The 23,671-nt window shown below is 60.6% G+C and overlaps 2 protein-coding genes across 4 annotated transcripts in view; both read left to right on the forward strand.

Annotated features, from left to right (window-relative positions):
- Nucleotides 1-2: 2 nt before the first annotated feature.
- Nucleotides 3-18,318, forward strand: CYTH1 (cytohesin 1). Of its 3 annotated transcripts, none has more exons than XM_064150800.1 (13): nt 3-106; nt 9,589-9,671; nt 10,699-10,763; nt 11,496-11,562; nt 11,755-11,873; nt 12,216-12,296; nt 12,416-12,528; nt 12,604-12,752; nt 12,853-12,964; nt 15,771-15,847; nt 16,120-16,191; nt 16,561-16,715; nt 16,977-18,318. In XM_064150800.1, exons 1-13 carry the CDS (start codon nt 82-84, stop codon nt 17,053-17,055), a joined length of 1,197 nt encoding a protein of 398 aa, XP_064006870.1. In that variant the 5' UTR covers nt 3-81; the 3' UTR covers nt 17,056-18,318. The 3 variants fall into 3 exon arrangements, with proteins under 3 accessions (XP_064006870.1, XP_064006869.1, XP_064006871.1); XM_064150799.1 differs by lacking the exon at nt 3-106 and adding an exon at nt 4,592-4,865; XM_064150801.1 differs by lacking the exon at nt 3-106 and adding an exon at nt 6,910-6,974.
- A 1,517-nt stretch (nt 18,319-19,835) lies between these two features.
- DNAH17 (dynein axonemal heavy chain 17) overlaps nt 19,836-23,671 on the forward strand; it is a 43,078-nt gene continuing 39,242 nt past the window's right edge. The window contains exons 1-10 of the mRNA XM_064150802.1: nt 19,836-20,180; nt 20,892-21,070; nt 21,314-21,506; nt 21,589-21,688; nt 21,775-21,860; nt 22,022-22,147; nt 22,419-22,574; nt 22,655-22,738; nt 23,120-23,305; nt 23,537-23,653. Coding sequence (XP_064006872.1) covers nt 19,836-20,180; nt 20,892-21,070; nt 21,314-21,506; nt 21,589-21,688; nt 21,775-21,860; nt 22,022-22,147; nt 22,419-22,574; nt 22,655-22,738; nt 23,120-23,305; nt 23,537-23,653 — 1,572 coding nt within the window. The remainder of the gene's footprint in view (nt 20,181-20,891; nt 21,071-21,313; nt 21,507-21,588; nt 21,689-21,774; nt 21,861-22,021; nt 22,148-22,418; nt 22,575-22,654; nt 22,739-23,119; nt 23,306-23,536; nt 23,654-23,671) is intronic.

The raw sequence follows: 23,671 nt of genomic DNA on the forward strand, positions 1-23,671 counted from the left end.
CCCGCCCACTTATGTCACGTGGTGCCGCCCGTGGCGGCTTCGCTGCCCTCGTCACGCGGGCGGGGCCGGAGCGGCGGCGGGATGATGGAGGAGGAGGGCAGCTACGGTCAGTGCGGGGCCGGGAGGGGCTCGGTGGGGACGGTGGCGGGTCAGAGGGAGCGTTCGTCACCGCGGGGTCGGCTTTGAGGCTCTTTGCCTGGGCTGGGCAGCCGCGGAGAGAAGGTGCCGGGGCAGGTCTCGCTCCTCACGGGCACGCTGCCGGCGGGGGCCCGGGCGGGCGGTCTCCGGTTGGGTAGAGGCGGCTCTCCCGGGCGGGCGGGAGTGTTCGAGGTGAGCTGCTCCTAGGGGCAAGACGGAGGTTGGCGGCTGCGGGACGGGCTGGGGCTCGGGGACGGCGCAGGTGACAGGGCAGCGGCTGCTTGGCCGGGCGGGGCTGCGGCCTTGGTGGCGAAGCGGAGTGGAGGAAGCGCCTGGAGGAAACCGACACCCGGTGCCCACAGCCAGCGTGGGGCAAACTGGTGGGGACAGGTCCCCTCTCCAGCCCACGAACCATTTCATCGGCGGCGCCGCCGCCTCATCCTTCCCGGGACTCAGCCACGCTCTTTGGCTGCCACAGTGCCGGTGCCGCCTGCGGTGTCCGTGCCGCTGAGCTCTGGGACCTGCTGCCTGCGGTGCCCGTGCTGCCAGACCACAGACCTGCTACACGCAGTGTCAGTGCTACGAGGCTTTGAGACCTGCTGCGTGCAGTGTTTGTGCTCTGGGACATGCTGCCAGACTCGGGGACCTGCTGCCCTTGGTGTCGATGCTGTCAGGCTCTGGGATTTGCTGCATTCAGCATCAGTGCTGCAGGATCACAGACCTGCTGCCGGCAGTGTCCATGCTGCTGGGCTCTGGGACCTACTGCCTGCATGCCTTCCCTCTACCACACATGTTTTGCATTCAGTGGCTGCCCCTCAGCACTGCCTCAGATCAGGCTCTGCAGGTCTGCAGAGCAGACTGGTGTTCATGGCATCCACTGAATGTCTCCCAAACTGCTCCTGCTCAAGAACGTCTGCCTGGCACAGGAGCACTTGGTGGGATGAGTAGGGTGAGTTGGCTCATGGGCAGCATGTCCCCTCTCAGATATATGCAGGTTACTTCCCTGCTTTCTTCCATCCTCCCTGTCTACAGAGCATTCACTTACAGTGCCGAGGAGCAGGACCAGGCAGGAAAGCGCTGCCTGTGCTTTTACACTCTTGAGGCAGGTGCCTGTGGGTTTTCCATGAGCAAGGGAGGACTTTGCTCATGGGAAGGATGGAGTCTGCCTGGGTAAGGTCTGAAATCAAGGTCCTGATGGAGGAGCTGGTGACTCCTCTTCCCAGGAACCGAGCTCACCTGGATGCTGTCAGTGCCAGTGAAGACACAGCTGCTGGCAGTGCTGGTTTGGGAGCCAGCTTCCTGCCTGCTGTAGTTGTGCAGTGCAGCTGATCAGGAGGCTGCTGTTCCACCCCAGAAGTGACTGTGCTTGGTGGTGGAGAGTGGGCCATGTGAGATAAGGTGCCAGCGCCCAGCCCTGCTGGTGTGTGGCCTGGCAAGGGCGTTGTCAGATGCAACCCATTAGCAGGAGAGTGCTGCAAGGAGTGATTCTGTGAGCAGCCTCTCGCTGCTTCCTGGAATCACCTGGAAGTTGTCCCAGGTGTCTATTAGCATCAAAATTCACCTACTCGCCGCACCATGAGGGCAAGGGTGGGTGGCACAGCCACCTCCAAATTGCTGCCTCTGTTGTAGGGACCAAGGCCCTCAAGCTCTGTTGGTTTTGCTAAGGATGATTTGTGAGGCCTCAGCATGGTGGGAACCCAGTAGGGAGACTCTGAGTGGTGGGATTGTGCTGACACCAGTGCCTGCCCCATGATGCACAGCCCCTCTCCAGCCGTCTGCCTCAGCACACAGCAAATCCTGAGGTGAGCAGCTGGTAGCACAGATGCAACTCCCCCAGCTCCTGCCAGGGCATGGGGATATGCTCCCACCCCTTTCCCAGCATCTCCCCGCGGTGATACCAAACCTGTCCCTAGACCGAGCGTGGCAGTGGGGGCCGAACACCTCCGGATGGCAGGGTGGTGGTGGTGCAGAACCGAGCCAGCTGCTTCTGTCCCTCCATGCTGCAGCACCGGTGAGCAGCCACAGGAGCATGATCCCATTCTGGCACCGTGTCCTGAGTTGTGCCCTGTCTTAGCTAAGGCCCAGCCCCGTGGTGAGGGGGATTGGGCAGTGCTGGTAATCCTGCAGCACCCAAGGGATTACTGCTCGCTCTGGCCTGGGGGATTAAGGGATTTCTCTAAGCAGGGTTGATGCAGCCTCTACAAAGCAGCTTGTGCCTGGGAGGTCTTGCTGTCTAGGGCAGGATGACTGGTAGTAGAAAATGGGGTAGGCTCTCTGAGGTGTGGGGGACCCTCGAAGGAGGGTGGTGGGCCCCACCTCTCCTTGTTGACAGCCTGCAGAGCCCTGTTTCGCCCACAGGCTCTGCCCTCGGTGTGGGCTCAGCTCGTTTAGAGATAGCTCAGTGGTTTGCACCTTTGCACTGAGAGGACTGGTGCTTGGGGGACAATGCCAGGGAGCTGCTGGTGATGTACCAGCCTTTTCCCTGGTATGTCACCAAGGCAAGGTAGGGTAAATGGCTGGACCCAGTTAAGGGAGCTGCTCTTCTGTAGACCTCTGGGGCTTGCACATCAAAAATATGGGGACAGTGTCAGGGGATGGCACCACGCTCAGGGAGCAGGCCCAGGGGCAGCACAGCCTTGGGCAAAGGCAGGCAGCTGGTTCCTCTCCTTACATGTTCAGAGAGCAATAAGCCATAGTGGTGACAATTGGCACTTACACATCAAGGATACAGTGGAACCCATATGTCCTCAAGTGGCTGTACCAGCCTGTCTGTGCAGCAGGTCCATCACAGCAAGGTCAGGGTCAGACATCTCTGCCCTGGGCCTGAGGAAGGGGGAGGCTGCTCTCCAGGGCTCTGCTTTCAGAGCCTGGAGCTGTGGTTAACATAAACCTGATGTGTTTGTAAACGCCCATCTTGCCTCGGCAGGCTGTGAGCTGGGCATCTAGGTTGCTCAGCATAGGAGATCATTCTCCCAGGCAACCAGCAACAGGACAAGGGGACACAGTCTCAAGTTGTGCCAGGGGAGCTATAGGCTGAATGTTAGGAGGAAGTTCTTGCCAGGGAGAGTGATTTGCCATTGGAATGGGCTGCCCAGGGAGGTGGTGGAGTTGCCGTCCCTGGAGGTGTTCAAGCAAAGCCTGGATGAGGCACTTAGTGCCATGGTCTAGTTGATTGGACAGGGCTGGGTGATAGGTTGGACTGGCTGATCTTGGAGATCAGCTCTTCCAAGCTGGTTGATTCTATGATTCTGTGCTGCCTGGCTCTGCTTCAAGCTGACCGTAGCACCCATGGGTGCCCTTGCCATGCAGGGATTTGTCCAGATGCCAATCCAGGCCCTGGGCAGGCACTTGCCACACAATGTGTCCAGCTCAGGCCCTCTGTGCCCTTGGCTGCTCTCATCTGCCCGTTTGCCTCCTGGTGGTGTGATTACCACCACCTCAGTGCCTAGGAACTGGGAAGTGATGCCAAAACCAGAAGGTCAGTCACGTCACTAGCGGGTGCCTGGCTGCCTTTTTTCCTTTGCATTTCCTCCCGTCTGCAGCCACATTGCTCCAGGAAGTCAGGGTGCCCTCCTGCCCTGCACCCTTCTGCCTGGCTGGCTCAGGTTTCTCCTAGCCCAGCATGTCCCAGCACTTGCCAGCACAGGTGAGGGGAGTTTGCTGGCTCCTGGCAGCCCAGAGCCAGCAGCTAGGCTGCCCACAGGATGCTGCCTCCTGCCCCAACAGGCTCTGGGGTTTGTTACTCACAGACGTGCCCTGTGCTTGGGGATCATCCTGCTTGGGAGGGAGCTGCTGGTCCGGTTTGGGTTCACTCGGCGCCTGTGGGGCTGGGGAATGCAGGTGAGGCAGAGCTGGAGGGAGGGCTGTGCCCTCTCCCTGGCTCCACAGCTGGCTCCGAGGTTGGGATCCTAGGGCAGGGCCCCTTTGGTTCTTGCCACAGGACGTCCCTGCACCCCATGACTGCTGCACCTCCATTGCCCCCTGAGCTCAGCTGTCCGACTGGCATCTCTAGCAGCCTGGCACCAGGTGCAGCCAGCTTGCCTGTGCATGGCACATGGGGCAGGCTGGGCCTGTTTGGGCTGTGCCGGAATTAGGGCCCAGGGCTTGCACCCCATTCGTGAGGGCCATGCAGCACCCCCAGCTCCCCACGCCTCACCAGAGCCGCCTTGTCTTTCGGTGCACCTTCCTTTATGCAGAGCTGGTTGCTACGCGACCGCCGGCTCCTGATGCTTAATGCTCTAATACGGAGGGATAAAACCACTCTAAAAATACCCCGCTGCTGGCCCCCCACGGGGGCAAGGGGCTGCCGGGGGGGGCAGGCAGCCTGGGACAGGGGGATGCTGCTGGGGATTTCCCCAACTCCTTGTCCTCTAAGTGGCTTTGAGCCACCGGCCGGAGCATCTCGAGGAGCGGAGCGCTGGCAGCGAGCGGCAGGGATTGGCTGCCGCCGACGCGTGGGCTCCTGCAGCTGGAGCAGCCCTGCCGGAGCTGCCTTCCCCGGCTCCAGCCGGAGCGGGGACTCCTCCGGCTCCCCTGCCTGCACCTTACCCGCAGGCCCCAGCACCAGGGAGCTTGCTGCTCTGCCGCACGGCACCTGCCAGGCCTCTGCCTGCCCCTTCGGAGCTGGCAGCGTCCTGTGCAGGACCTCAGCAACATGGGGACGGTCAGCGAGCTCTGTGCCTCCAGTTTCCAGGCTTTCCTCTGTCCCTCGGTGGCTGCCAAGGCAGGTAGGCTCTTCGTGCCCTCCTCTCTGCTTGCTGCAGGGTCCCCATTCTCCCGGCAAATGTAGCAGTGCCTACAACCCTGGCTCCCTATGGCTTCTGCTGCCAGCGGCATGGAGAGTCTTCACCGTCTCGCTGCCTCCTTCCCCTGCATGCCACCAGCCTCTGCAAGCACTGAGTCTCAGGAAAACAGCTGGGCACTGGACTGCCTTGTGTGGCATTGCCCTGCAATTATGCTGGATACCACGCACCAGTGCTGGTTGCGTTACTGGCATGGGGGTGCTTGACAGACACTGGCAGCAGCCAGGATGCTCACAGCCCTGGCGCGACTGTCGCAGACCCTGCCCCAGCCCCTCATCCTCCTGCTCTGCCCTGGGCAGTGTGTGTCTGCCTGTCGTCACTGCTGCTGTCTGTGGATTCCTGCCTAAGCATGGGACCAAGGGTGACTGCGGTGGGGCACGGGTATGCCAGACCTCCTCTGGCCAGCCCCATCAGCAGCTGAGGCCAGGCAGCAGCAGACTCTGCTCCTCCTGGGGCCCAGCATGGTGAATGGCACCAGTGAGGTTCCTTCTGGCCTGCCCTCCTTGCATTTGTACAGGACTTAGTATGTGTGGATGTGTCAGAGCAGGTGCCCCCTCTGGCTGCACCGTGGGCTGGGGTTCTGGTGTGGTGATTAAGGGGACCTGGAGCCACTAGGGAGCAAGGCAGCAGCTGCAGACATGGGTTCCTCAATGGGCTCTGGGTACAGGGAGTGGAGGTGACAGGCAGGGTTATATCAAAGCAGGATGTGGACTTTGACCAGCTCTGGACACAGGGTCTAGTCACCTGGTAGGGTCTTTCCTGGAGTTGCCTGTCCCCAAACCATTCTCCTGCCAGGCCTTGGCTGTCAGTAGGGAAGGACGGGGCTGACGCAACCCAGGATGCACACATGTCGCAGTGAAAACAGGATGTGGTGTGCTGAGATGGGTAGGAAGTTTCAGGGGGCCCCATAGGCCCCCCAGCTGTGGCTCATGGCAGCAGCAGGCAGCAGCACTCCACAGCAGAGTCCAGTGGTAGCTGCTGGCAGCACGCTGGGCTTGTCCCCGTGGTCTGCCTAAATCCGGTGCCTTTACCCCTCTGATGCAGCCCAGTAGAGGCTGGTGGGAGGCCTGGCTAGTTCTGTGGAACAGCTGTGGCCCCAAGGACCACCAGGAGGCTTCTGAAGCCCTTCCTTCCCTTGCTCCGTAGCTGGCATTCTGGGGGTTATTTTTCCATCTTGTGCTGCCAAGCAGGATTTAGCTGAGTCAAGGCGACCGAGGCTCACACAGCCTCTCCAGGCAGCTGACAGGGGGACAAGAGCGTGCTGGGAACAGGCACGGCCTGGCAGCCCTCAGCCCCTGCTGCACAGGGATCCCATGCGGGGTGGTGCGATCCATACAGGCACCTCAGGGCAAGAGGCCAAGACAATGCAGAGCAACCTCCCATGGGGTCCAGCATCGTTCCTGACCCTTCTGATCCCAGCTCTGATCCTGTCCGACTGTGTGAGCTCTTGTGAGGTCTGCAGCAGGCACAGCTCTGCTGGTCCAGCCTGGGGAACCGTCCCTGTGCTGTCCCTCACCTGCAGGGGGGTGTCTGTCAGAGCTGGACCTACAGGGCAGGCACAGAGGTCAGCCGGGGTGCATGCTCCAGGTCGGGGAGAGGAGACGATCCCAGCATTACTGCCGTGAGCTCAAGACAAGCTGGGTCGAAAGTCTTGGTGGCCCCTGAGGAATGGAGGGCTGGGACCCCAGCACATCGTATCCCCCAAGCCCAGGGCTGAGGAGGAGCAGGGCCCTGGCTGCCGTTTCCCCACTCGGGCGGGAGCAGAGGAGTTAAGGTGATGGCAGCCCCGGGCTCGTTGCGGCAGGAACAGGGTGTTGCTGGTGCTGGCTCCCGGCGAAGCCGGGATGACGCCCAGGCAGCCCCAGAGCTCATTGGCCCTGCGCAGGCCCTGACTCACCCCAGGAAGCACCGGGGTGGGCAGGTATCCGAGCCTCGGCACAGCAACAGCTCTCCGGAGCTTCTGGCAGCGCAGGCACAGCCGAAGGAGACGGCGGAGACGGCCTGCCAGGATGGTGCTGAAGGCAGAGGAAAGCGGTGAGCTTGACCCAGGGATGCAGGAAAACTGACGGGGCCAAGGCAAGGGGGAAGCTGGTGGGCGGCTCTGTGTCTGCCCCACTCCTGTGCCACCGGCTGTGCCAGCTTGGTTCAGGGCAGTGGGGTAGGAAAAAGCACAGAGGGTGAGCTTGGTTTCTGTGTGTCAGAAGAGGCTTTGCCTTGGACATGGTGGGAGAAGGGAATGTGCTGCTGTGCCCCTCAGGGATCCTTAGAGCCCAGGACAGAGCTGAATCCTTCTAGCGCCCCTTGTTGCACTCCTGTTGCCAGCATGTGGGGTTCTGGGGCAGCAGAAGCCACGGGAGTCTCTGGGCATGTGCTGGTGGGGAGTAGGTACTATCACGACCGGGGCTCGTGGATGACTCTGCCCCAATTCCTGTGCCAGGCTTGAAGCCACGGCAGCTTCAGCCCCCTGTTCTCTGCATCCCTGCTCTGCCCACGGCCAGGCAGCCTCCCGGGAGCCATTGGGCTCGGCGGTGGGGCGGGTGCTGAGCAGAGCGCTGAGGAAGGGTTAACGCCCTCTTCCTTCCCCCGAAAAGCTCCTGCGTCTGGGGTTTCTCTTCCTCTGGCTGCTGCTGACATGGCTGGGCTGGTGTCACGAGTGCTCGGCCTCTGCGCAGGCAGGGAGGGACCTTCATGGGCTTTGGTACGTTCCTGCTGTTCTGCTCTGCCCCGCAGCATCTTGCACCGGGGCCTGTCCAGACCCCCTGCTCGCTCCCAGGTCAGCAGGGCAGGCTGCCAGGACTCGCTTGGCTGGCATTAGAGGCTCACTTGGCTGGCACCAGCCCTCCAGCCTTTGGCCAGTTCTCCTTGGGGCAGCAGCCAGCTTGCTTCAGGGCAGATCCAGCTCTGGCACTGAATTTCACTCCTGCAGCCGCAGCTGGGCGGTAGGGTCCTGCACCAGACGTTGCAGCACAGGGATTTAGAGGGGCTTGTGTCTGACGAGGGCTGCACGGCGCCGCTCAGCCCTCCTGCAGCAAGCCCAGGCTTGCTGGATGCCCTGGGCGCTGGGCAGGAGGAGCTGAGCCCCGGTGGGAGCGGCGCTGGATGGCTGAAAGGCGCTCGGGTGTATCGATAAGGCAAGGCCCCCAGCATTGCCAGCTTAAATTACTGTGAAGCCGGTGCTTGGGGCTGGGATGTCTGGTTCAGACTTCCTGGTGTCGGAGGCTGAAAACGCTGGGCAGTGCTGCCGACGCGTCTGGAGGGACGCGTCTGGAGGGACGGTGTCGCAAGCCGGGGCTGCCTCCAGCCTTGGCAGCTGGGGATTTTTGCAAAGGAGGAAGCTCGTCAGAAAGCCTGAGCAGAGTCTGGGAAGTGCTGAGTCCAGAGATTCTGTTTGTGTGGTCGCCATCAACTCAGAAGTGCCTGTGGCTCCCACGGAGGAGGGGGAGGCTTGGGGAGAGACGATGCGGGGTTGAGGATGGTGCTGGTTCGAAGGTATGTGGCGCTCCTGGGTGCTGGAACAGGGCAGGAGGCCCTGCTGGGGACGCTCTGGGTGAGACTGGGCTGGTAGCAGTGGTGGTGGCCTGGAGACTGTGGCTGAGGTGGCCTGTGGGGCCTTGGCAGCATTGAACAGCACCACCTGGGGAGGAAAGGGAGTGGGGTCCTGTCCCCAGCATCTCAATGAGGACCAAGCTGATGGGTGCTCCTGCCACATCCCTTGGGGACAGTGCTCCAGAGGAACAGGACATGGGTGTTCTCGCTGGTGACCTTGGTGCAGTGTGCAAGGGAGTTGCTGGAACCCGCTGGCAGAGTGGGAGGCACCGTCAGGAGTGTTGCTGAAGGAGCAGGTGACCTTGGGGACAGGAGGGAACAGGAATGGCATGCTGTGTTACTGCAGAGCAGGAGGTCACAGGCTGGGGAGCACCAGGAATGTCCCAGGAGCTGTGGGGCTCAGGAGCATGTGGTGGCTTGGGGCTTGAGCATCAGGAACGGTGTTGGGAAGGGGGTGCCTGGGTGACAAAGGGGGGTGTAGATGTCATGCTTGCAGGCAAGGTTTGTCCAGAGGGTGCACTTATTCCGGGCCCTGGCTTGGAAGGACAGATCCAGTGTGGAGGAGGCCGCAAGGGCAGCCAGGATCTGTTCTTCTCTGAGCAACCCACAGGACTCCAGGCCCAAGTGGAGCCTGATGTTGTGGGGCCAAGCAGAGCAACCCAGGCTGAGACAGACACTGATGGTGGCCCAGCTAGGGTACAGCAGAGTTAGACAGGCCTTGGTGGCATGGCAGGGCCAGATTGGGGGAGCACCGGAACCAGACCCGGGCTGTGCTAGCTCTCACTGCCCTCATTGCCCTCACTTCCCAGCTGCCATGGGCTGAATCAGCAGGAGCCATCAGTGCCCGGCTCCCCCGCTGCAGCCTCTGCCCAGTGGGGCGATGCCCAAGCCCTCACATTCCTCGCGTGCCATGAGTGGCACTTGGCTGCTGCACAGGGACGAGGACACTGCTCGCCGTTCTGGCTCCTGCAGGCGCTCGGCAGCTCTGTGTCCTAGCTCCTGACAGGCTCAGGCTGCCGGCTGGGAGCAGAGGCTGTGCCCAAAGCCTGGCAGGGATGATTCCCACGGCCACGCGTGCTGACCTGACCGTGTCTCTGCTCAGTGCCCAGTGACCTGACCCCAGAGGAGTGCCAGGAGCTGGAGAACATCCGCCGCCGCAAGCAGGAGCTGCTGGCTGACATACAGGTGCGATGCTAAAGGCCGTCATCTGTGGCACAATCCCCCTGTCCCAAGCCCTCAGGGCTGTCCCCCGGGTGGCAGGGGACAATCTCCCTGCCCGTGTCCAGGGTCCCAGCCGCATTCAAGCTCTCTCCCCCTGCTGCCGGGAAAGGGAAACGTTCCGGATGAAGCGAGAGGAGAGGCTGCCCTAGCCCGGGCTGTCCATGGTGACTGTGGGACTGGGCTGCGTTGTTTTGGGGTGCAGAGCCCAGGCAAGAGCAGAGCTGTGGGTTGGGTTTATGCTCCCATGCTCTTTTAATTATCAGCCTCTGGCTCCTCGTGGGACTTTAGTGGAGCTTCTAGGGCTGCTGCAACCAGAGGGCAGGATGCGCTGGATCCATGATCTGCTGCCCTGCTGTCCAACAGCACTGGATCAAGGAGAGGGTCCCAGCAGGGAACATGGACCTGGGCTGTCAGCCATGGCTTTTCCTTGCCCCTGCAGAGCTCTGGCCTCTGTGCTTGTGCCATTCCCAGTAGCCCAGAGCATCAGCATCTCTCTGTGCCAGCCCCTCACTGCCACAGGCAGGGACTGTGTCTCTGGGCCACTGCCCTGGCAAGCGACTGCGAGGTCAGCGCTCATCTGGGGCACTCGTCAGTTGTGTCCCTGATTAAGGCAGCAGAGGCTAATCACTGCCATATGCTGGGCATGACCTAAAGGGATTAGGGGGGGTAATTTTGTTACCCTCTGAATCTCTTCCTTCCTGCATGCTCGGAGCATGGTCATGCTCAGAGGGATTAGCAGCAGGGTGCAGCCAGCCCCCTCTGCGAGTGCCCCTCGAGTTGGTTCAGCCCCTGGCAGTGCTTGGGGTGGGAAAGAGGGAAGTGAGAGAAATCGCCCCAGGGCTGGATCTTGGCTCCTTCCTCCTCCAGCCCCAGTCCATGGGAATGCTCTGCCCACTCTTGGAAGTGGGAGGGAAGGTCAAGGCTGGGGGCCTGGAGGGTCTGGGAGAAGGGATGGAGGCACCTCCTGTCTCATTGCACTCTCTCCCCTCAGCGGCTCAAAGATGAGATAGCAGAAGTGACAAATGAGATCGAGAACCTGGGGTCCACGGAGGAGAGGTGAGTGCTCTGCTGGCATGGCTGGATGCTTGCTAGCTGTCACCCTGTGGGAGCTGTGGGCGCCGAGCAGGGCAGCCCCATCCCGTGGGTGCTGGAGCCAGTGGCTTTCCCAGGCACGCTGAGTTCCCTGGAGCGGTAGCAGCATCCCAGCCTGAAGCGCTGCTCCAAAGGTCTGTTTTCCCAAGCCTCATCCCCTCTGTCTGGCCGCAGCGACTGTCGGACTTTGTTATTCTGAGCTGCCACAGGCAGTGCCAGCCTGGGATTAGAGGGTCCCTGCAGTCACCGGGAGCTGACTCCCAGCATCATTTTCAATCACCCACTGGGGCGTGGAGGCTGTCACCTCAGGCTGGCCCCACGGGAGCCTGGAGGCTGCTCTCCCCAGGGTGCTGTTAAACCCAGCTTCCTCCAGCCTCCTCCCATGTGGAGTTCCCCTGCTGGAATGCTGTACCCATCAGTGTGGTGATCCCGTGGATAGGGCATCTCCTCTTTGCTCTGGGACTTGGCAGACTGAGAGCAGCTCTGTGCTGCTCTGCCACAAAGTGGGGCAGAGCTGTGGAGCAGTGTGCCAGCTTCACCCTTGTGCAGGTATGATGCAGGGAGCCTGGCCCAGGCTGAATTGCTCAACTCCTCTTCAGTCCAGGCTGACCCTTCCCCGCAGTGTCCTGTCCAAGGGGGTGAGCAGGAGACAGCAGAGTCCCTCCTGGGTGCTCAGAGCTACTTTGTGCCTTGCAGGAAAAACATGCAGAGGAACAAGCAGGTGGCCATGGGCCGGAAGAAGTTCAACATGGATCCAAAGAAGGTACAGTGAAGTGGGCTGGTGGGGGAGCAGAGTGTTCAGCAGCCTATTTGGGGCCATGCCAGGCTGTGGCACCTCGTGGTCCAAGTGCCTGCTGGGGCAGAGCCAGCACCCAGGGCAGGGGCTGGATAGGAATTGGGCAGCGTGGTGGAGTCAGCAGCGAGCCCCAGAGCAGCATCTCTTGCACCACTCCAGGGCATCCAGTTCCTGATCGAAAATGACCTGCTGAAGAACACGTGTGAGGACATTGCCCAGTTCCTTTACAAGGGAGAGGGCCTCAACAAGACAGCCATTGGTGACTACCTGGGTGAGAGGTATGCTGGCCTGGGGGTGGCCTGGGACTCCCAAGGGTGCCCTGGGATTTCACCACTGAGAAATGGGACACTGCAGCTCTTTGAGCTTGCAGGCTAGCTGAATGGGGACACTCAGAGACTGGGCACCGAGTGCCGGGGCCAGCTTGGAGCTGTTTGATCCATGACTGGCACCTTTGAGAGGTTAATATATGCATACCAGCCCGGGTTGCAGGCTGTGGGGGTAGTTGCAGGGTTACCCCACAGACAGCCAAGTCTGGAGTGGGACAAGGAGAGGTGGGGCCATTTGGCAGTCACAGGACTTGCTGATCATGCATTCCTCGTGCTCTGGCTTTGTTCCCACAGAGACGAATTCAACATCCAAGTCCTGCATGCCTTTGTGGAGCTGCACGAGTTCACTGACCTCAACCTTGTGCAGGCCCTGCGGTGAGCGAAGGGGGCCAGCAGCTGAGCCGTGTCCCATCGTGAGGCCTGGCTGTGGGCTGGCAGAGTGGCTGGAGGGTGCGTGGAGCCCCCAGCTCAGCACAACGTCTCGTTCTTTGCAGGCAGTTCCTGTGGAGCTTCCGATTGCCTGGGGAAGCGCAGAAGATCGACCGGATGATGGAGGCCTTTGCCCAGCGCTACTGCCAGTGCAACCCTGGCGTCTTCCAGTCCACAGGTGACCACCTGCCTGCCCCCAGCCCTCTCCCCGACTGTTCTGCCTTGCAGCTGACTCTCCCCTCTGCCCCTGTAGACACCTGCTACGTGCTCTCCTTCGCTATCATCATGCTCAACACCAGCCTGCACAACCCCAACGTCAAGGACAAGCCCACAGCAGAGCGCTTCATCGCCATGAACCGTGGCATCAACGATGGGGGGGACCTACCTGAGGAGCTGCTCCGGGTGAGGGACAGGACGTGGATGGGCTGAGGCTGGGCTGTAGAGCTGGCTTGTCACGGGGCTCTTGAGCAGAGCAGAGCTGATGCCGTGTATTTTGTACCAGAATCTCTATGAGAGCATCAAGAATGAACCCTTCAAAATCCCTGAGGATGATGGCAATGACCTCACCCACACCTTCTTCAACCCTGACCGGGAGGGCTGGCTCCTGAAGCTCGGTGAGTGCTGGCAACTGGGCAAATGTGACCTGAGAGGGAGCTGGGCCACGGGTGTGATGCCTTTGGGCTACATGCACCTCGCCAACTGGTCTGGCTCCCTGGAGCCTGTGAGAGGCTGGAAATGAGGGCACAGCCCTGTGGGGAAGTAGATCCAGCAGCCCTCTCTTTTTCCTGGGATGCACAGCAGGAGTGCACTGGCAACAGATGAGGCCCTGCAGGGCAGCTGGGCGAGCATCCCAGGGGATTCTGCAAGCTCTCTGATGCAGAGCTGGAACCAGGGCCTGGCATTGAAGCACAGAGACCATGAGGCCCTTCTTGTCACGGAGTCACAGCAGGGTCCTGTCGGAGCAGGCCCCTGGGAGCGAGTGGCGAGCTGCCCCAGGCTGCGTGTGTCCCCCCCTCTCCATGCCACAGACCAGTCCCTGCCTCACCTTCCCACAGCATTATCACCTCTGCATCCCAGCTCCACGTGCAGGCAGCGTGCATGGCATCCCCGCGGCCCTGCTCCACAGCCCAGCTGGCGAGGCCGCCCAGCCTGCTCCACACCCTGGCTCCTGTGGCTTCTCCTCTTGGCACTTCTGGGGAATCCTCTGCCTGGGTTAAGCAAGGAGGGGGCAAGGTGTTGGCAGGAGTGGGGTCTGTTTGGGACTTTTACTTGGGGCTCTCACTGGGGACACCGATTTCTGCCCCATTGCCACCCCCTCAGGATAGGAGAGGGGTGAGAGGACTTAACGTAACACCTGACCAGTTCAGAGTCTGGCCATGGGGCCAAGCAAGGGCCATCTGTTTTCCAGCTCTGTGCTGGGGATACACAGGGAGGGCTTCAGAACTGCCTCTCCTGCCCCTCAGCAAGCCCAGCACCTTACTGGTGAAGGCCCTTGTGTAGGACAGGTTGGCATCCACCAGGGCTGGGGCTGCTGTCAGCTGAAGGAAGCAGAGAGGCAGTAGAGCAGCCATGAGTCTTGCCTGCAGGGCAGAAAGGGACCCCCTAGAGAGGCCATGGGGCAGGGGAAGCCAGGCTCTGTACCCCCACGAGTCCAGGAAATCTGTCCTACAGAGCCACAGCGAGCCAGGGCAGGTTGGCCCCCATGGCAGTGCCACCGGCAGTGCCCCTCACAGCTTCCCTGCTGCAGCCCCCCTGACCCACGCGGGGCTGAGGGAGGTTCTTTGGGGTTTCCTCTTTTTATTTTTTTTTCCTTTTTCCCTTTTTTTTTTTTTTAATTTTCTTTTCTCCCTCATTTGTATGTTTCCATGATTTTGGCTCTTCCTTTCCTTGCCCCCAACTCCAGGAGGTACGTACCCCTCTCCCTGCTCTGCTCACGCCGCTGGGGCTTCGTGTCCTTTTCGTTTTTAATTGCTGGTGATTAGTCTCATCGCTGCTGCTGCTGCTAACCACCCGCACCGCCTCGGGGGCCTCGCCTGCTGAGGGGACAGCCCTGCTCCTGCCGCCACCAAGCAGGGAAGCAGGGTACCGGCCCTGCCAGTGCCAAACGCTCCCCGAGGTCTGCTGGCCCCTCCATTGCCCTGGTGCCCCCAACAGCCCGGGGACAGATGGGGCAGCAGCCATGGCCACTCTGTGCTCAGTCTGTGCTTTGCTGTGTCTGCAGGCAGCTCAGCCAGGTCGTGATGGGTCTTTGCCTGTGGTGCCACAAGGGATGGGGATGGGTTTGGGGTGTCCTCAGGAAGGGCCCCAGCCTGTGCCTGGGAGACTGGGGACACAGAGAGCCTGGAGCTGGAAGTGAGCTGGCAGGAGCCATCTGCACTGTGCCATGTGTCATGCTGCAGGCTTGCAGCAGTTTCCATGCTGAGTGCTGCCACTGCCCTGGCTCCAGGCCTGCAAGTGCTCCCTCCAGGTCTGCACTGGCCCTCAGTCCCATATGGTTCCACAGGCCTTGTCTGACCCCACAGAGCTCTGCAACCCTGCAGACCCTGCTCCTCCCCCTCTCTGTGCCACAGGACCCTGCCCTAGCACCTCAGCACATGGCCTCTGCCAATCCACAAGCCCTGGGAGAGGAGGTGCCCCTATGGAGGTGCAGTGGCTGGGGGGAGTCAAGCCACAGGTTTTGGGTTGGGCTTGGCAGGAGGGAGGCAGAGGAATGGTTCCTAGGAAGTGCTGGCCCCAGCCTGGCTCTGGTACAGGGGACTAGGGTGGGCAGCCAGCTGGCATGGGGGAGCAGGGGGCATGGAGCCTTCCTGGCAAGCTGAGGGGCATGAGCACAGTCCCCAGCCCACATGGTCCAGGCCAGACTTAGGCAGCGTGACCTGGTGGATGCCTGTCTGGCACTGTTGCTACAGCCAGGGCACGCTGGCACGGTGAGGGGCAGTCTGACCCAGGAGTGAGTGTTGCCCGAACTCGGGAGCAGCGTCTCCCTCTGTGGCAGCTGTTGCGAAGCTCCTTCTCACCAAAGCTCCACGAGCTACGGCCCTGGGGCGGTGGTGTGGTGTGGCTCTAGGCTGCACTGGCCAGGAGGCTGTGAGACCCCCGGAGAGCTGCCTGGCTGCGGTGTCCTCCAGCCGTGCCGAGTCAGTGCTTTGGGTGGGAGCGGGCGCAGCGCTCTGTGCCCAGCACGGCCATCACCCTCCACCTCCATCCTCATCCATCTGCTTTCCGCTCCTGCTCGTGCCCTGCCCGGCGTGGTGCGTGCTGCCTGGCTCTGCTTGCGCCTCGGCGCCCGGTGCTTGGCTGTGTGTGTCTGCGTGGGCTCCAGCTCTGCCCTGGCCGCTCCGTGTGCCGCGAGCCTCCTGGCGCGTGCCCCGGCCCGCACCGTGCCAGGCCTGCGCCCAACCTGCCCCTCTCTGCTCTCAGGAGGCAGGGTGAAGACGTGGAAGCGTCGCTGGTTCATCCTGACGGACAACTGCCTTTACTACTTCGAGTACACGACGGTCAGTGGCCTTTGCTCGGGATGCGGTGGGGCAGGGCACCAGATCCAGCCTGTGTGGCACCCACCAGGCACAGCATCCCAGTGTGGGGCTGCCCTCTGGGGTGCTGGTGACTCCAAGAGTTTAGAGGGCAGACGTAGGGCTAAGCAGCGCTGCCTGTGCAGCAAGGTGTTGGGGAGGGGGCATCTTGGCAGCATCCAACCTTGCCTAAAGGCACACAAGTGAGGTTTGGTAGGATATGGCCTGTGGCTGAAGTCTCTGCTTGGTCCCACCAGGATAAAGAGCCCCGTGGCATCATCCCCCTGGAGAACCTGAGCATCCGTGAGGTGGAGGACTCAAAGAAACCTGTGAGTGCTGTAGCAGATTCCCCTGAGTCAGGGGGAGCAGCTCTGGTGCTCTGGTTGGGGCAGGGAAACCCAGGAGGTGCTGCAGCCCCCAGGGGATGTCCCTCAGAGGACCCTGCAGCAGTCACTACCTCCACCCATTACAGCAGCTGGCTGCACGCCCAGGCCTAGGCACTGCAATGTCCAGGGTTGGTGGCAGAACACATCTGGGGCTGTGGGGTGATGGTTCCAGTGTGTCCATCCCTCTCTGCTGTGTTGGGGGTGGCTGTGCCAGGGAAGCAGCTGCAGAGACACTGCTCTGCTCTATTTCTCCCAACCCAGGATCCCCTTTGGGCTGGGAGCTGCCTCTAAACCATCTTCTCTCTCTCCCAGAACTGCTTTGAGCTCTACATCCCTGACAACAAGGACCAGGTGATCAAGGCATGCAAGACAGAAGCAGATGGGCGTGTGGTGGAGGGGAACCACACAGTGTACCGCATCTCTGCCCCCACGCCCGAGGAGAAGGAAGAGTGGATCAAATGCATCAAGTGAGTGCCTGGAGTGAATAACACAGGGAGTGGGTGGCAGGGTGCTGGGCAGGGATATGGCACTGAGCAGGGGCACAGCAGAGACCTGAGTGAGGTGGGGGGGCTGTTCTTCCTGTTGCACCCTGCGGGGATAGAGGGTTACAGGCTTTCCCAGGGGCGCAAAGGGACCTGCCCAAAGCTCTGCCAGGCAGAACAAACTCAACCCTGCAGCAGTTCTCACCAGGCTATGTGGATAACCAGAACCTTTGTTCTCCCTGCCAGGGCAGCCATCAGCCGAGACCCTTTCTACGAGATGCTGGCTGCCAGGAAGAAGAAGGTCTCCTCCACCAAGAGACACTAGCAGCCTTTGCTGGCCCTGCGAGGCTGGCGTGCCCCCAACAGCCTGGGCATCTCCCCTTCCTGGAGGGCTGCGGGGCTGGGGCCACACTGTAGCCAGGGCCCAGGACCCAGCTTCAGCTTCGCAGTTTCTTTACCGTGGGCAGAAGGAGTGAGCACAGGTGTCTTGGTGACTCTGGACCCCCCATCACTGCCTCATCTCCAGGACAGAATCTTCACAGGCTGGAGCTGGAACACGGAGTTGTGCACACAGAGCTCCATCTTGCCCCAGGCTCAGCTGCAGGAAAGGGAGCACCATGTGTCTGTACTATCCTCCCTCCCACCCGTGCCAGCTGGGCACCACAGGCACCCTCCCTGCTTCTGAGCCCTCCAGCATGCATATGGCTGCTCATGCTGCTGGGTACCCCCCCCAGCACCTGTCCTGAAGCTCTTGGAGTGTCCCATCAGGGAGGTGACGGCTAGCGGTTAGCAGTTGGTGGTTTTTGGCTGCTGCAGGTGCCAGGGTGAGGGATGGCAGCCCTAGGGTGGCTGAGGGGGCTTGCAGAGACACGACTCCTGGCTCTCGTTGTAGCGGGCCTATGTCTGTCCTGAGCTTCTCCATGCTGCTGCCGTGGACCCCCCCCAGCTGTCCCCTGCACCAGGGATGGTCCCTGCAGTGAAGAGAGAGCTGAGGGGCAGGTAGTTGTCACAGCATACAGGTGCCCACATGGGGCACAAAAATGTCCTTACCTATCTGGGGTGCCAGAGCTCAGATGAGGACCCTGGTGTGGCAGCATTGCCCCAGCAAGTCATTGCAGCAGGATCCCTTTGATAAGGGACAGGGTAGGTCATGCCAGGGTGGCCATCACCGCCGTCCGCATGAGCCCTCCCTCTGGAACAGGTGGTAGGATGTGCTTGGAGCCTGTGCCAGGGATGCCTGCTTACTTTTGGGCAGGATGTGATCCAGCTGTTCTGAGGGCTGCCTCTACCTTGCAAATACCTGTGTCTTGTCCTGTTCCCTGGCCACCAGGCATGCTCTGGAGAGAGGCACCTGGATCAGTATTAGTCTATTTATCAGAGGTGTAAATACTCCTGTATAGTTTTCTCCTTTTAGATTATTTTGTATGTGGGGTTGTTCTGTGCAGAGGCCTCTCTGGAGGGTGGGGGTGGAAGGATTTTTTTATTCTAACTTTATTTTTCCTTATTGTTTTGTTGGTTTTTTTTTTTTGCCACGGCCTTGTAAACTAGTACTGAGGATCTGCAGCAAATAAAGACTGAACCGCGCTCAGCCTCAGCCTCCTGTGCTCTGTGTGTGGCTCGAAGCTGGCAGCAGTCCCCAGCCCTAGTGCTGCCAGCTTCTGCCCTCTGCCCTGGCTTTGTGAACAGGTTCCTGTTTCTCCCACCACCCTCCCCCCAAGATTTCAGATGCCATGTTGGATGAAGTTGGCAGTGCTGCAGCCAGCATGGTTCTCTTCTGAGCTTTCACCTGTTCTCGTCCAAAGCCTCTCGTACTGTGGTGCCCTTGTCTGCTCCCCTCAGCTTGCCCCTGGCCACAGGGAAGCAGCCTTGGGAGCCTTGCTGCAGGATGCAGGGTGGCTGTGCCAGGGCAGGATCATAGAATCAACCAGGTTGGAAGAGACCTCTAACCAAGATCATCCAGTCCAACCTATCACCCATCCTGTGGGTGGCACACAGGATGGCTCCCTGCATCCTGTGTGCCGTCCACCCAGTGTGTAATTGGACTGGCACTGAGCTCAGCTGGGCACTGGGCCACGGGGACCTGAGGGCTGGGCTGTGCAGTGCTGAACCCCCTGACTGCAGAGTGGCACGTGCTGCAATGGTGCAAGAGTTGAACAACAGGGGAAGCCCAGCTTGGGTACCCCAAGCTCACAATGTAGCTCTTGTCTGGCAGCTGCCAGCTGGCTGGCCACCAAGGAGGGGAGGGCGCCTGCCAGGAGGCATCATACCCAGGTGGTACTAACTGTAACTGGGAATGGACCAGGAGCAAGCTGGGCACTTCAGAGCCTGTACTGGCCCTGCCTCTGCCACCAGAGCCAGGCAGAGCTGGGACCAACCTCTGCTGCATTCCCTACCTACACTGCACCTTGGCACCATGTGGTGAGTCTAGCCGGGATGATAGTTGTGTGGGCAAGCAGCCCTGAATGAGAGATGAGGGATGCCAGGAGGGTGGTGGAATTGGGGCCTGCAGTGCTGGGGCAGTTGAGCTGCAGCTGGTGTCGGTTGGGGCTGGTGCTGCTGTCAGCTGTGGCTGGTGCAGTGTCCGTTGGGGCTGGTGCTGCTGTTAGCTGTGGCTGGTGCAGTGTCCGTTGGATCTGGTACTGCTGTCAGCTGTGGGGGCTGCTGCCAGTTGGTGCTGTGGGGCTGCTGCTGGCCAGACTGTGGACAGCGGCTGGAGAATGTCGGAGGGTTGAGAGGTGCAACAGGGCAGGGGAGCTGTACAAGCAGGCGGGGGGGGGGAGTGGAGCTTGGGACTGAGGGACGTCATGCGACCAAGGATGGGGGGTGATGGAGCCAAGTGTAGGAGGCTGGTTGGGTTAAGGATGGGGTAGGCTGGGAGGGGATTGATCTAATGGAGCCAGGCAAGAATGGGGCCAGCTGCTCCCTGGAGGCTGCCGCACGCAGTGGGAGGCTGAGGGCAGTGGCTTGGGGACAGCAAGGGGAGGGTGGAGTGTGGGGGTCTGCACAGACCCTGGCTGAGTGGAGCTTTGCCTGCCCACTTTCTGCTGCCCCTGTACTCCCCGCCCCAGGTGCTGAGGAGCCGCAGCAGAGCCCGGTACCGGTAGGATGTCAGCCACATCGGACGAGCTGCTTGGCTTCCTGGAGAGCTTCACCGCGCTGCTGATGCGGGTCCAACCGGACAAATGGAGCAAGCTTGTGGGCAGCGAGGAGGCCATGGCTGTGCTGGACGAGTTCTTCAGGCAGCGGGACGTGATGCAGCTGGTGCTGGGGCTGAACCCCGCCGGGCAGCTCCTGCCAGCCACCGGGTTCCCTCCCACTCTCAGGGGCAAAGGCATCTACTTTGTGAAGCAGAGGCAGGAGAACATCACCCGGGAGAACTGCCAGAGTGGGCTGCTGGTGGGAGACATCAGCCCCTCGCCCGTGCAGCAGCTCATCACCGTGGTGCAGGAGGTGAGCTGTCCCCGCTGAGCCCAGGCTTGGGGCAAGCAGGATGAGCTGAGCTCTCTCTGCATGTCTCTGCCCCCCGGGCACTCACTGCAGGCTACTACAGCCAAAGGATCCGATGGGCTCCAAATGAAACTACAGTTAATAGAACTGTCCCAGGCCCTGACCTTGACCTCGAGGTGACTCCTAGCCGCCCACTGAGGGTGCTGGTGGGCTGGCTGAACCCCCACCAGGACACGGGGCTGGGTGAAGGTCACAAGCTCAGTTTTCTTGTGGGTCTCAGCTGTATCACTTCCTCCCTGTGATTTTTAATAACTCAGCGAAATTCCCCCCTCCCTGTGGCCGGCAGCTGGGAAATGTCTGAGTGGATTTCTCTCAGATTTCCTCTCGGTGCTCCCACCCAGAGCACTGCCAGCAACTGGGTCAGCCCCAGGAGCTCCTGCAAATTCTCCTCGATGCCAGGGCCTTTGGTTCATGCACCACTCCCTGACCCCACAAGGTGCCACTTCTGGCACTTAGCAACCCATGAGAGCTGGAAACTCAGCACAGGGTGATGGGAATCCTAGCCCATGAGATAAACATCAGAAAAAAAACGGTGGTGCCTGCTGGAGCTGTGGCTAGGCTGACACTGCTCCACTGCTCAGGCAGGCAGTGAGGAGTGCTGCCCTGTGCGATGGGAGAGCCTGACCGAGGGCTCAGCTGAGTCCTCTCCTGCAGGTCGTGTGCCCCTTGCTCCTGTCCGAGGAGAATGTGGAGGGCTGGCCCAGGGTAGTGGTGGAGGACGTCGTGCAACAAACCCAGCAGCTGAAGAATGAGATGCTCGTGATGGGCGGAAAGATCCAGGGGAAGCCACTGCTCCCACTGCCAGAGGATGGCTCCAGCACCGTCCAGGACTGGTGGGTGCTGCTGGCACTGCTTGGTGCCAGCAAAGCCTGGCAAGGCCCCAAGGTAGCATCAGGAGGGGACAAGAACTGGCATATGGGCTTGGTACCTCATCATCCTGGGGCACCCCTTAACAGCAAAACACCTTTGAGAGGATCATGCTGAGCTGCTATGTTGGCAGAGATGGCTGCAAACAGCCACAGAGGGCCAGCCTGGGCTGAGCCCTGGTGCTGGAGCATCACTTCATTGCCTTCCAGGCTGGATGGGTCTGTGGACGCTTCAGTGCTGCACACCATTGAGGCTGTGGTCGTTGAGTGGTCCCACCAGATCAAAGACATCCTGAGTAAGGACTCGGCACAGCCACTGCTGGCAGGGCTGCACCCCCTGCCCAAGACCGAGTTTGAGTTCTGGCACACCAGGACAGCTGACCTGCAGTGCATCAATGACCAGGTACCCCCTCGCCTGCGGGCAGCCCAGGGCTGTGTCCTGCTGGTGCTGAGCACCCAGTGCTAAGCCTCTTCTCTCCTGCCAGCTCCTCTCACCCCAAGTGATGGCACTGGCTAAAATACTGGAAAGGACCAACAGCTTCTACTGGCCAGTGCTCCAGAGCCTGTTCAGGGGTGTCAGTGCTGGTAAGCTCCTGGGTGGCAGAGAGCAGCTGCCTCTCAGGACAATGAGGCTTCCCCATCTCCAATGTGGAATTTTTCCCCTTGCCCAGGGCTGGAGGAAGCCAAAGATATCAACCTCCACCTGCAACCACTTCAAGTCCTGCTGGAGGAGATGGAGCAAGTGGATTACTTCCAGGTAAGGGTTTTTTTTGTGGCAAAATAACCTGGCACCACCTGGCCTCCTCGCCAGGCAGAGGCACCAGCACTGAGCCCAAAGCTGCATGTGGATGCAGATCTACCTGGGCTCTGCCTGACCCTCATCAGCGTGGGCACACTAACGAGGCTCTGCTCCCACAGCTGCAGCCCTACGTGGACAGGTTGCTGTGCACCGTCCGCCTGCTCCGTGCTCACTGCCAGCACTATCGCTCGCCCGCCCGCGGCATCGTCATCCTGCAGGAGATCTGCAACCTCCTCGTGGAGATGGTAGAGCCCCAGCACGCAGCCACCACTGCTGCCTCCAGGCGCCCTGCTGTGGGATGGTTACCAGGAGGAGTGACAGGGGACGGGCTTGGGGTGATAAAGAGACACCCCAGCCAAGGGACCAGCAAAGCCCCCGTGCAAAGCTGGAGAGGGTCTGGGCCAAGATGTGGGCTGCAGGAATTCACCAGACAGCCCAGGACTCCAAGGGATGGTGGAGGGCAGGAGGAGCCCCTTGTGGTCCTCTCTGCTGACAGCCTCTGCCTATATGTCCTAGACTCGAAACTTCCTGAACCCTGAGGATGTGATGAAAGGGCTGCAAGGGGAAACTGAGGAGGCCTTAGAGGGAATCAAGCTGAGCATTTCCACCATCGAGAAGCTCTTCCAGTCCTACAGAACTCACTGCTCGCACTCAACACCCACTCTGTTCCCGGTGGGTACCGGGGACAGTGTGTATCTGGCTGTCCTTGTCCACACCAGCTCTACTCTCTGACTGCTCCTCTCCACTTCCAGGAGGAGCCACAGCTCTGGGAGTTCTCTCCTTCCCTCATCTTCAAAAGGACCGAATCCTTCTTGCACAGGCTCAAGACCATTGAGGTGACAGCACTGTCGGGCATGGAGCCAGCTCCCTTTGCCCTGGGGTTGCTGAGGGTCCCCTGAGAGTGGTACAGGGTATGCTGGGTCCACCAGCACAGGTGAGGGGCAGAGAGGAGGTGGGAGCCCAGCAGTGCTGCACTACTGGAAGCGCATCAGCATTGTCTCCAGCAGGACACCAGTGCCCCCTAGCCCCTGGGTGAGGTCCCCTCAAGCCAGGCCACAAAGTGCCCCCAGAAAGGAAAGGATGCTCCTTGGGAGCAGTGAGCTTGCAGAAACGCTGCAGGACCTCTGCATCACCTTGTGCTGGTGCTGCATCTCCTGTACCAAACAGTGCCAGGGCTTGGGCAGCCAAGGTTTGCCACTGAGGAGCTGGATGAACAGATGATTTGTGCTCACCAGGAGCTGTACCACACAGCCATTGAGCTTCTGAAGCTGGAGAAAGCAGAGCTGGGAGGATTGAGAGGAAATATCCTGGGGAGCCAAGTGTTTCAGATCTATGAGGAAGTCTCTGAACTCATCAAGCCTTTTGCTGATTGCCAATATGATCCCTTAGATCCTGCAGAAGAGGTGAGTGGGTGCTGGTGTGGAAGGGCAAACATTTGCTAGATGAAAAAATTGTCTTTCCAGAGCATGCTGGAGGAGCTGTGTAGAAAACTGTCCCACGGCTGCATGCATCCTCACTGTGGGGCAGGTCACAGGGCGCTGGGATGGGTGGGGTCAGCGAATCACTCACAGGTAGGATTTGGGAAGGAAGCACAGAGGCTGCAGCTCCTTAAGTGATTTTGGTCTCTCTGGCAGCAACTGGACCAGGACTTTGCAGAGTTCCAGAAGAAGATCCAGATCGTGGACAGGCGGCTGGCCACCATCATCCAACGAGGCTTTGATGATTGCAACTGCCTGGCATCTGCTGTGAAGGTACAGGTTTTCCTCTGG

The sequence above is a fragment of the Pogoniulus pusillus genome, chromosome 11 (genome assembly GCF_015220805.1).
Source record: "Pogoniulus pusillus isolate bPogPus1 chromosome 11, bPogPus1.pri, whole genome shotgun sequence".
Taxonomy (NCBI): Eukaryota; Metazoa; Chordata; class Aves; order Piciformes; family Lybiidae; genus Pogoniulus; species Pogoniulus pusillus.